Below are 12,670 nucleotides of genomic sequence, written 5' to 3' on the forward strand. Positions count from 1 at the left end.
AGTGTTAGAGGAAGAACCCCAAGACCCCTCCATCAATGTTGACCCACCTGCATAGACATGGCCAGGACACACCTGGCCCAGGTGGACCCCCAATGGTCCAGCAAGCCCCTCAAGCCCCCCCAAGCTGCCCAGGTGGACACAGCCAGGACACACCTGGCCCAGGTGGACCCACAGAAAGCCCCCAAGGTGCCCACACCCACCCATCTCACCTGTGGTGCCCCAGGTGTACATGTACCTGGCCTTGGAGTTGGTGTGGACTCCAAGCCCCTCCAAGATGCCCATGTGGACACACCTGGCCCAGATGGACCCATGATGGCCCAGCAAGCCCCCCAAGGTGCCCACGCCCACTCAGTTCACCTGTGGTGCCCGAGGTGTAGATGAACATGGTGGTGACCCCAGTGCCCCCCAAGGTGCCCACCCAGACCCCGCACTCACCTGTGGTGCCCCAGGTGTAGATGAACATGGTGGTGACCCCAGTGCCCCCCAAGGTGCCCACACCCACCCATCTCACCTGTGGTGCCCGAGGTGTAGATGAACATGGCCTTGGAGTTGGTGGTGACCCCAGGACCCCTCCAAGCTGCTCATGTGGGCACAGCCAGGACACACCTGGCCCAGGTGGACCCACCATGGTCCAGGAAGTCCCCAAGGTGCCCACACCCGCCCAGCTCACCTGTGGTGCCCCAGGTGTAGATGTTCATGGTGGTGACCCCAGGACCCCCCAGGTGCCCACCCAGCTCACCACAGTCAGGAGACACCTGGCCTAGGTGAACCCATGATGGTCCAGGAAGCCCCCAAAGGTGCCCACGCCCACCCAGACCCCCCCCCCCCATCTCATCTTCGGTGCCCGAGGTGTAGATGAACATGATGGTGACCCCAGGACCCCTCCAAGGTGCCCATGTGGACACACCTGGCCCAGATGGACCCACCATGGTCCAGCAAGCCCCTCAAGCCCCCCCCAAGCTGCTCAGGTGGACACAGCCAGGAGACACCTGGCCCAGGTGGACCCACCATGGTCCAGGAAGCCCCCAAGGTGCCCAGGCCCACCCATCTCACCTGTGGTGCCCCAGGTGTAGATGTACCTGGCCTTGGAGTTGGTGCTGACCCCAGGACCTCCCCAAGGTGCCCACCCAGCTCACCTGTGGTGCCCGAGGTGTAGATGAACATGGTGGTGACCCCAGGACCCTCCAAGGTGCCCACGCCCACCTTGCCCACCTGCACTCACCTGTGGTGCCCGAGGTGTAGATGAACATGGTGGTGACCCCAGTGCCCCCCAAGGTGCCCGCCCATCTCACCTGTGGTGCCCGAGGTGTAGATGAACATGGCCTTGGAGTCGGCGCTGACCCCGGCGCGGTGCCCGGCGGGCGGCGGCTCCTCGGGCGCGCTCTCCACGTGCGGCAGCAGCGCCTCCACGCCCGCCGTGGGCGAGGCCGCGCTCAGGTAGAACACGGCGGTGCCAGCGCGGCGCAGCTCGGGCAGCACCTCCTCCACGGCCTCGCGCAGCTCTGCGGGCACAGGGGCGCGGGGTGAGCACAGCTGGGCACGGCTGGGGTGGCACAGCTGGGCACCTGGGCACAGCTGGAATGGCACACGGGCACGGGGTGAGCACAGCTGGGCACGGCTGGGGTGGCACAGCTGGGCACCTGGGCACAGCTGGAATGGCACACGGGCACGGGGTGAGCACAGCTGGGCACGGCTGGGGTGGCACAGCTGGGCACCTGGGCACAGCGGTGCAGGAAAGGGAGGGGACCGCAACACAGCTGGAGTGCCACATGGGCACCTGGGCACAGCTGGGGTGCCCAATGGGAACTGCTCGAATCACAAATGGGCACCTGGGCACAGCTGGAATGGCACACCTGGGCACAGCGGGAGCGCGACATGAGCACCTGGGCACAGCTGGAATGGCACACCTGGGCACCTGGGCACAGTGGGAGTGCCCAATGGGCACCTGGGCACAGCTGGAATGGCACATGGGCACAGCTGGAATGGCACACCTGGGCACCTGGGCACAGCTGGAGTGCCACATGGGCACCTGGGCAGGTGGGCACAGCTGGAATGCCACCTGGGCACAGCTGGAGTGCCCAATCGGCACCTGGGCACAGCTGGGATGGCACACAGGCACCTGGGCACAGCTGGGGTGCCCAATGGGCACCTGGGCACAGCTGGAATGGCACACCTGGGCACCTGGGCACAGCTGGGAGGCCCAATGGGCACTGCTCGAATCACAAATGGGCACCTGGGCACAGCTGCAGTGCCACATGGGCACCTGGGCAGGTGGGCACAGCTGGAATGCCACCTGGGCACAGCTGGAGTGCCACATGGGCAGGTGGGCACAGCTGGAATCACAGGTGGGTCGAAGTTCTCAGGTGGGTACCCCGGGTATTCCCAATGGGCACCTGGGCAGGTGGGCACACCCAGAATGGGTGGGTGGGTGAAGATTCTCAGGTGGGCACCCCAAGGTATCCCCAAAGGGGAACCTGGGCAGGTGGGCACAGCTGGAATCCCAAAGGGGCACCTGCCCAGTGACACACAGTGACACACAGTGACACACACAGTGACACACACAGTGACACACAGTGACACACACAGTGACACACACAGTGACACACACAGTGACACACACAGTGACACACACACAGTGACACACAGTGACACACACAGTGACACACACACAGTGACACACACAGTGACACACAGTGACACACACAGTGACACACACAGTGACACACACACAGTGACACACACACAGTGACACACAGGGACACACACAGGGACACAGTGACACACCCAGGGTCACACAGGGACAGTGGCACACACAGGGACACACCCAGGGTCAGTGACAGTGACACACCCAGGGACAATGGCATGCACAGGGACAGTGACAGTGACACACACGGGGTCAGTGACACCCGTGCAAGCCCCCCCAGCCCACGGTCACTCACTGGGGCTGGCACAGACCAGGGTGGCCTTGGTGGCCACAACCCCCTCATGTCCCCAAACCCCCTCAAATGCCCCACTGTCCCCTCTCACCAGGGTGGCCTTGGTGTCCCCAAACCCCCCAAACCCCCATTGTCCCCTCTCACCAGGGCTGGCCAGCATCACGGTGGCCTTGGTGTCCCCAAACCCCACACTGTCCCCTCTCACCAGGGCACAGGCCATCACCACGGTGGCCTTGGTGTCCCCAAACCCCCTGTGATGTCCCCTCTCACCAGGGCTGGCCAGCATCACGGTGGCCTTGGTGTCCCCAAACCCCACACTGTCCCCTCTCACCAGGGTGGCCTTGGTGTCCCCAAAGCCCACATTGTCCCCTCTCACCAGGACTGGCACAGACCACGGTGGCCTTGGTGTCTCCAAACCCCACATTGTCCCCTCTCACCAGGGTGGCCTTGGTGTCCCCAAACCCCCCAAACCCCACACTGTCCCCTCTCACCAAGGCTGGCCAGCATCACGGTGGCCTTGGTGTCCCCAAACCCCACACTGTCCCCTCTCACCAGGGCACAGGCCATCACCACGGTGGCCTTGGTGTCCCCAAACCCCCCAACCACCCCATTGTCCCCTCTCACCAGGGCTGGCCAGCATCAGGGCAGCCCTGAGGACCACAAGACCCTCATGTCCCCAGACCCCCTCAAATGCCACATTGTCCCCTCTAACCAGGGTGGCCTTGGTGGTCACAAGCCCACCAAGATCCCAAAGCCCCATGAATGCCACATTGTCCCCTCTCACCAGGGTGGCCTTGGTGTCCCCAAAGCCCACATTGTCCCCTCTCACAAGTCTGGCACAGACCAAACCCCACACTGTCCCCTCTCACCAGGGCTGGCCAGCATCACGGTGGCCTTGGTGTCCCCAAACCCCACACTGTCCCCTCTCACCAGGGTGGCCTTGGTGTCCCCAAACCCCACACTGTCCCCTCTCACCAAGGCTGGCCAGCATCATGGTGGCCTTGGTGTCCCCAGACCCCCCCAAACACCTCATTGTCCAGCTCACCAGGACTGGCACAGACCATGGTGGCCTTGGTGGCCACAACCCCTTCACATCCCGACCTCCCTCAAATGCCCCACTGTCCCCTCTACCCACGGTGGCCTCGGTGTCCCCAAACCCCCCAAACCCCACATTGTCCCCTCTCACCAGGGCTGGCCAGCATCAGGGCAGCCCTGAGGACCACAAGACCCTCATGTCCCCAGACCCCCTCAAATGCCACATTGTCCCCTCTAACCGAGGTGGCCTTGGTGGCCACAAGCCCACCAAGATCCCAAAGCCCCATGAATGCCACATTGTCCCCTCTAACCAGGGTGGCCTTGGTGGCCACAAGCCCCTCATGTCCCTAAACCCCATGTTGTCGCCTCTCACCAGGGCTGGCCAGCATCACGGTGGCCTTGGTGTCCCCAAACCCCACATTGTCCCCTCTCACCAGGGCTGGCACAGACCATGGTGGCCTTGGTGTCCCCAAACCCCACACTGTCCCCTCTCACCAGGGCTGGCACAGACCATGGTGGCCTTGGTGTCCCCAAACCCCACACTGTCCCCTCTCACCAGGGTGGCCTTGGTGTCCCCAAAGCCCACACTGTCCCCTCTCACCAAGGCTGGCCAGCATCACGGTGGCCTTGGTGTCCCCAAACCCCCTGTGATGTCCCCTCTCACCAGGGTGGCCTTGGTGTCCCCAAACCCCCTGTGATGTCCCCTCTCACCAGGGTGGCCTTGGTGTCCCCAAACCCCACACTGTCCCCTCTCACCAGGGTGGCCTTGGTGTCCCCAAACCCCACACTGTCCCCTCTCACCAGGGCTGGCCAGCATCATGGTGGCCTTGGTGTCCCCAAACCCCCCAAACACCCCATGTTGTCCCCTCTCACCAGGGCTGGCACAGACCATGGTGGCCTTGGTGTCCCCAAACCCCCCAAACACCCCATGTTGTCCCCTCTCACCAGGGCTGGCACAGACCATGGTGGCCTTGGTGTCCCCAAACCCCCTGTGATGTCCCCTCTCACCAGGGCTGGCACAGACCACGGTGGCCTTGGTGTCCCCAAACCCCACACTGTCCCCTCTCACCAGGGTGGCCTTGGTGTCCCCAAACCCCACACTGTCCCCTCTCACCAGGGCTGGCCAGCATCACGGTGGCCTCGGCCGCCTCCAGCGCGTGCCGCAGCGCCCGTCCCCGCACGTTGCAGTTGAGACAGGCCATGGGGCAGCCCAGCTTGGCCAGGGCCAGCCACGTCCACAGGTAGGCCGGCTCGTTGGGCAGGAACACGGCCACGGTGCGGCCGGGGCGCAGCCCCGCGCGTCGCTGCAGCGCCCAGGCCGCGCGGTTGCTGAGGCGCTCCACGTCCTCGAAGGTGAGCACCTGGTCCTGGAAGAGCAGCAGGGGATGGCGCGGCCGCAGCCGCACGTGCTGCCGGAACACGTCCAGCAGCGTGGTGGGCGGCCTGGCGGCCACGCGCCGGCGGCAGCGCAGCGATGCCCGAGCCATGGTGCAGAAGAAGGCCAGGTCCTGCCACAGGAAGGGCGCCAGGCGGGCGGTGACCAGAGGGAGCAGGGCCAGCAGCACGGCCAGCAGGGCCGCCACGGCCGGCAGCAGCACCGCCATGGCCACCGGCGCGGTGGGGACGGTGGCCAAGGTCCGCGGGGCGACCTTTGGGCCGTGCCGGTGGCGGGGCCGGGGCCGGAGGTCGCCGCTCTCTGGTTCGTGCTCTCTGTTTGTTTTCCTTCCTCCTCTGCGGGTGTTGTGTTCCCTTTGGCCTTCCCCGCCCCCGGGAGCGGCTCTGTGGGCACAGCTGTCACAGCCCGCCGGTTCTGCCTGCCCGGCTGCCTGCCTGGCTGGCTGTCTGTCTGTCCGTCCGTCCGTCCGGCTGGCTGCTGAGCTGTCCACATGTCCATCTGTCCAGCCTCTGTCCGGCTGTATGGTCTGTCCAGCCTTCTGGCTGTCCAGCCTCTGTCCAGCTGTCTGGCCTCCGCCATCTTGACTGTCCAGCTGTCCGGCCTCTGTCTGGCTGTCCGGCTGTCCACCCTCTGTCCAGCTGTCCAGCTGTCCAGCCTCTTTCTGGCTGTCTGGCCTCTGTCTGGCTGTCCGGCCTCTGCCAGCCTGGCTGTCCATCTGTCTGGCCTCTGCATGCTCAGCTGTCCATCTGTCCAGCCTCTGTCCATCTGTCCGGCGTCTGCATGCTCAGCTGTCCATCTGTCCAGCCTCTGTCCAGCTGTCCGGCCTCTACCACCCCGGCTGTCCAGCTGCCCGGCCTCTGTCTGGCTGTCCAGCCTCTGTCAGCCCAGCTGTCCATCTGTCCAGCCTCTGTCCATCTGTCCAGCCTCTGTAAGCCTGGCTGCCCATCTGGGACATCCCAGGGACACCTTGGGGACACCCTGGGGACACCCCAGAGACACCTTGGGGACACCTCGGGGATACTCCAGGGACACCTGAGGGACACCCCCGAAGCAGGGACATCCCAGGGGACACATCCGCGACACCCCAGGGACACCGGACACCCAGGGGACACCCCAGGGACACCCTAGGGACACCCCAAAGACAGCTCAGGGACACCCGAGGGACAATTCCAAAGCAGGGACACACTGGGAGAGCTCAAGAACACCCTAGGGACACCTCGGGGACATCCCCAAAGCAGGGACACCCCGGGGACACCCCTGAAGCAGGGACACACCTCGGGGACACCCCCAAAGCAGGGACACACCCCGGGGACACCCCCAAATCAGGGACATCCCGGGGACACCCCGGGGCGGGGTTTGGGCGGTGCCGCCGCAAAAGGAGGCGCAGGTCCCACCGAGATTCGAACTCGGATCGCTGGATTCAGAGTCCAGAGTGCTCACCATTACACCATGGGACCGCCCGGATCCCTGCGCGCCGCTCCCTCCGCCACGAAAAAGAGACCGCGGGGCCGCCCCTGCGGGAGGGGGCGGGAAACCCCCGGGGAGGGCCGGGAAAAGAGGAAAAAAGGGGAAAAAAAAAAGTGAAAAAGAGTGAAATAAAAATGGGGGAAAGTGAACAAAGGGAGGAAAAGGAGAGTCGCCCGAACAGGGACTTGAACCCTGGACCCTCAGATTAAAAGTCTGATGCTCTACCGACTGAGCTATCCGGGCTCTGACGGACTCGCTTACAGGGCAGGAGTGAAGGGGATTTGGGGAAAAACTCGCGGGTTTGGGACAAAATCGGGGGATTTGGGGACAAACCTCGTGATTTTCGGAATAAACCCGAGGATTTGGGGAAAAATCGAGGGGTTGTAGGGGAAAATCGAATGGTTGTAGGGGGGGAAACAAAGGGTGTGGGGAGAAAACTAAACGAGGATCTGAGGGGAAAAAAGGGATTCTGGGAAAAAAAAAAAGAGGGTTTAGGGTAAAACCCGAGGTTTCAGGGAGAAAACTCGATATTTTAGGGAGAAAATCGAGATTTTAAGGAAAAAACACGAGTTTTGGGGGGAAAATCTCGCGGTTTTAGAGAGAAACCCGAGGTTTTCGGGAAAAACCCGAGATTTTAAAGAAGAACAGGAAGTTTTGGGGGAAATCCGCGGTTTTAGGGAAAACCCCGAGGTTTTAGGGAGAAACCAGAGGTTTCCGGGGAGAAACCCCGAGGTTTTCATGCAAAATCCGAGGGTTTAGGGGAGAAACCCACGGGTTTGGGAGAAAATCTCGCGGGTTTAGGGAGAAACCCGAGATTTTAGGGATAAAACCCCGAGGTTTTGGGAAAAACCCAAGGTTTTAGGGAAAACCACGAGGTTTTGGAAAAAAACCCAAGGTTTTGGGGAGAAACCCGAGGTTTTGGGGAGAAACCCGAGGGTTTGGGGGATTTTCACTCGCCGGGGTTGGGGCAGAACGCGGCAGGGCTGCCCCAGACAGAGAACCGAAAATGGAATTGGAGATTTTTGGTCGAATTTAACCCCAAAAGCCCTCAGCTTTCTCCACAAACGCATTTCCGTGCAGGGGAATAGAGAAATAACTAGATTTGGGTTTTTCCCAAAAAAAACCAAGGTCTGTTTGTTGGCTTCCTGCTCCCCGAGTGAGAGATTTCCGGGGTTTACTCCGAAATAACATTTTTACTATTACAACTACAACCGTTATTAATAATGACATCAATAATTATGATAATAATACATAAATAAAATAAAATAAAATAAAATAAAATAAAATAAAATAAAATAAAATAAAATAAAATAAAATATAGCAATATAATGTATAAATCTACTAGAAAAAATAAAAGTAGTCATTATACTCTTACATTATTATTATTATTATTATTATTATTATTATTATTATTATATCCTCTACAAGGACCATTGGTGGACAGGCCCTTTCCAGAGCCCATTCAGAACTGACTGCTCACATTTCCCAACATTTTCCCTCACATTTCCTGCCACTTTCACCCTCTTATTTATCATTTTTTTTCCCACACGTTTTCCACCTCTTTCCACTTCTTATTTCCCATTTTTCCCTCCTGTTTCCAATTTTTTACCTCACATTTTCCACCCCCTTTCCCCCTCACATTTTCCATCACTTTCTCCCCTCATGCTTCCCACCATTTTCACTCTCTTTCCCATTTTTACCTCACGTTTTCTGGCATTTCCCCCCTCATGTTTCCCGCCCTGTTCCTCTGTTACATTTCCTGACATTTTCCCCCTCACATTTTCCATTTTTTACCTCATAATTTCCACCCTCTTTCCCACCCACATTTCTCGCCATTTTCTCCCCTCATGTTTCCCAACATTTCCCTCTCCCCTTTCATGTTCCCTGTCATTTTCACCCTTTTATTTCCCATTTTTTACCACACATTTTCTGCCCCTTTTCCCCCTCACTATTTTCAGCATTTTCTCCCCTCATGCTTCCTGCCATTTTCACTCTTATATCCCAATTTTTACCTCACGTTTTCTGCCCATTTCCCCCCTCTTATTTCTCAATTTTACCTCATATTTTCCACCCTTTTCCCATTCACATCTCCCAACATTTTCTCCCCTCATGCTTCCCACCATTTTCACCCTCTTATTTCTCATTTTTTACCTCGTTTTCTACCCTCTTTACCCGTCATGTTTCCCATTTTCTTACCTTATGTTTTCTGCCTTCCTGCCCTTTTGTCCCCTCATGTTTCCCGCCCTTTTCTGCCCTCATGTTTCCTGCTTTTTCCTCTCACATTTCCTACCCATTTCCCTCTCATATTTCCCATTTTTACTTCATATTTTATATTTTACTTTTTACTTCATATTTTCTGCCCTTTATCCCCCCTCACATTTCCCAACAATTTCTCCCCCCCACCTTTTTTCCCCTCGCCATTCCCACCATTTCTCCTCTCACATTTCCCATCCTTTTCCCCCTTATCTTTCCCATTTTCTACCTCACCTCTTTTGCCCTTTCCCCCTCATGTTTCACACCATTTTCTCCCCTCACATTTCCCATTCTTTTCTCCCCTCACGTTTCCAACTCTTTTTTCCCTTCACATTTCCCACCCATTTTCCCCTCACATTTCTCATTTTTTTACTTCACCTTTTCTGTCCCTTCCCCCTCCCATTTCCTAAGTTTCTCTCCTCATGCCTTCCACCATTTTCACCTTATTTCTTATTTTTTACCTCACGTTTTCCACCCTCTTTACCCGTCATGTTTCCCATTTTCTTACCTTATGTTTCTGCCATTTTTCCTTCACGTTTCCCGCTCTTTTCTCCCCTCACGTTTCCCGCTCTTTTCTCCCCTCACATTTCCCGCTCTTTTCTCCCCTTGTTTCCCACTCTTTTCTGCCCTTGCATTTCCTGCTTTTTCCTCTCACTTTTCCCACCATTTTCTCCCCTCATATTTCCCACCCATTTTCCCCTCATGTTTCTCATTTTTTGCCTCATATTTTCTGCCCTTTTCCCCTCATGTTTCACATCCTTTCCCCCTCATGTTTACCTCCATTTTCCCACCTCACACTTCCCACCATTTTATCCCTCATGTTTCCCATAATTTCTTCCTCTTACATTTCCCACCCCTTTTCCCATTATCTTTCCCATTTTTTGCATCACCTTTTCTTCCCTATTCCCCCTCATGTTTCTCTCCATGTTCTCCCCTCACGTTTCCTGCTCTTTTCCCCCTTACATTTCCCACCCTTTTTCCCTTCATGTTTCCCATTATTTACCTCACCTTTTCTGCCCTTTCTCCCCTCATGTTTCACACCCTTTCCCCCTCACATTTCCCACCATTTCCCCCCCTCACATTTCCCTCCATTTTCTCCCCTCACATTTCCCACCCTTTTTTCCCTTATCTTTCCAATTTTTACCTCACATTTCCCTCCATTTTCTCCCCTCACATTTCCCACCATTTTCCCCCCTCACATTTTCCACCATTTTCTCTCCTCCCATTTCCCTCCATTTTCTCCCCTCACATTTCCCACCATTTTCTCCCGTCACATTTCTCACCATCTTCTCCCCTCCCATTTCCCTCCATTTTCTCCCCTCACATTTCCCTCCATTTTCTCCCCTCACATTTCCCTCCATTTTCTCCCCTCACATTTCTCACCATTTTCTCCCCTCACATTTCTCACCATTTTCTCCCCTCACATTTCTCACCATTTTCTCCCCTCACATTCCCCTCCATTTTTTCCCCTCACATTTCCCTCCATTTTCTCCCCTCTCATTTTCCACCATTATCTCCCCTCACATTTTCCACCATTTTCTCCCCTCATGTTTCCCACCATTTTCTCCACTCACATTTCCCTCCATTTTCTCCCCTCACATTTCCCACCATTTTCTCCCCTCACATTTCCCTCCATTTTCTCCCCTCACATTTCCCTCCATTTTCTCCCCTCACATTTTCCACCATTTTCTCCCCTCATGTTTCCCACCATTTTCTCCCTCACATTTTCCTCCATTTTCTCCCTCACATTTTCCCCCATTTTCTCCCTCACATTTCCCTCCCTTTTCTCCCTCACATTTTCCCCCATTTTCTCCCTCACATTTCCCTCCCTTTTCTCCCCTCATGTTTCCCACCATTTTCTCCTGTCACATTTCCCACCCTTTTTTCCCTTATCTTTCCAATTTTTACCTCACATTTTCTGCCCTTTTCTCCCCTCACGTTTCCCTCCATTTTCTCCCCTCACGTTTCCCACCATTTTCTCCCCTCACATTTTCTGCCCTTTTCTCCCCTCACATTTCCCTCCATTTTCTCCCCTCACATTTTCTGCCCTTTTCTCCCCTCACATTTCCCTCCATTTTCTCCCCTCACATTTTCCACCATTTTCTCCCCTCACATTTCCCTCCATTTTCTCCCCTCACATTTTCCACCATTTTCTCCCCTCACCTTTTCCACCCTTTCCCCCTTATCTTTCCAATTTTTACCTCACTTTTTCTGCCCTTTTCTCCCCTCACATTTCCCTCCATTTTCTCCCCTCACATTTCCCTCCATTTTCTCCCCTCCATTTTCTCCCCTCACATTTCCCGCCATTTTCTCCCCTCACATTTCCCTCCATTTTCTCCCCTCACATTTCCCTCTTCTCCCCTCACGTTTCTCACCCTTTTCTCCCCTCACATTTCTCTCCATTTTCTCCCCTCACATTTCCCTCCATTTTCTCCCCTCACATTTCCCATCCTTTTTTCCCTTATCTTTCCAATTTTTACCTCACATTTTCTGCCCTTTTCTCCCCTCACGTTTCCCACCATTTTCTCCCCTCACATTTCCCTCCATTTTCTCCCCCTTTTCCACCATTTTTTCCCTTATCTTTCCAATTTTTACCTCACTTTTTCTCACCTTTTCTCCCCTCACGTTTCCCACCCACAAATTTGGATTTTCCTCTCGACTCATCCTTTCCTGCTGGGTGTCTCCATGTCCATATCCCTCGCTGTCGCCTAGGGTGAGTGATAATTGGTATATTTAAATGCAAATCATTTAAATTTTTAATAATATAATATTTTAATATTATATTATATTTTATATAATAATTTTTAAATGAGTTTTAAAGCAAATAGGGTTAGGGTTAGGAAATATTTAGGATATTAAAATGCAAGTAATTTGAACATTTAAATATAAATTTGGGTTAGGTTTAGGTTTGGGGTTAGGGTTTTGGTTGGAGTCAGGGTTAGGGTTAGGGGATAATTGGAATATTAAATGTGAATAATTTGAATATTCACTTTGGAACTTAGTTTAGGGTTAGGGTTAAGGTCATGGTTACTGTTAGTACATTTTTGGAATATTAAAATGAGAATATCTTGAATATTTAACAGGAAATTTCCTTTTCAAACATGAATATGCTAAAGGGTTCGTGTTAGGTTTAGGTTTTGACAAATAGTCTAAAGGGTTTGTGTTAGGGGTAGGATTTGGGTTGGGGATAATTGGAATAATTTAAGAATTTAACAGGGAATTTCATTTTTAAACCAAATATTCCAAAGGGTTAGGGTTTGAATTAGGGGACAATTGGAATTTTAAAATGAGAATAATTTGAATATTTAACAGAGAATTTAATTTTAAATGCAAATATTCCATAGGTTTCGGGTTAGGGTTAGATTTAGGGTTTGGGGTAGGGTCATTGTCAGTATCAGGGTAAGGTTAGGGGATAATTGCAATATTAAAATGGGAATAATGTGAATGTTTTAATTCGAATTTGAGTTAGGATAAGGATTAGGTTTAGGGTCATGGTCATATTTTGGGTTAGGATTAGGGGTGGGTTTAGGGAGAGGTTTATGGGCAGTGAATATCTGGCATATTGGAATGAGAATTATTTGAA

At 54.5% G+C, this 12,670-nt stretch overlaps 1 protein-coding gene and 2 non-coding genes across 3 annotated transcripts in view; all 3 read right to left on the reverse strand.

Moving 5' to 3' along the window:
- Positions 1 to 5,654, reverse strand: part of SLC27A5 (solute carrier family 27 member 5) — a 21,802-nt gene extending 16,148 nt beyond the window's left edge. Inside the window, exons 1-2 of the mRNA XM_064737350.1 lie at positions 5,086 to 5,654; positions 1,293 to 1,502 (exon numbers count right to left, since the gene is read on the reverse strand). Coding sequence (XP_064593420.1) covers positions 1,293 to 1,502; positions 5,086 to 5,575 — 700 coding nt within the window. The 5' untranslated portion in view covers positions 5,576 to 5,654. The remainder of the gene's footprint in view (positions 1 to 1,292; positions 1,503 to 5,085) is intronic.
- Positions 5,655 to 6,752: 1,098 nt separating this feature from the next.
- On the reverse strand, positions 6,753 to 6,824 carry TRNAQ-CUG (transfer RNA glutamine (anticodon CUG)). The gene has a single exon. It is a non-coding gene; the product is annotated as a tRNA-Gln (tRNA).
- Positions 6,825 to 7,004: 180 nt separating this feature from the next.
- Positions 7,005 to 7,077, reverse strand: TRNAK-UUU (transfer RNA lysine (anticodon UUU)). Its single transcript has one exon. It is a non-coding gene; the product is annotated as a tRNA-Lys (tRNA).
- Between the last annotated feature and the right edge of the window lie 5,593 nt (positions 7,078 to 12,670).

Source organism: Zonotrichia leucophrys, unplaced genomic scaffold (assembly GCF_028769735.1).
Source record: "Zonotrichia leucophrys gambelii isolate GWCS_2022_RI unplaced genomic scaffold, RI_Zleu_2.0 Scaffold_49_388800, whole genome shotgun sequence".
In the NCBI taxonomy this organism is placed as follows: domain Eukaryota; kingdom Metazoa; phylum Chordata; class Aves; order Passeriformes; family Passerellidae; genus Zonotrichia; species Zonotrichia leucophrys.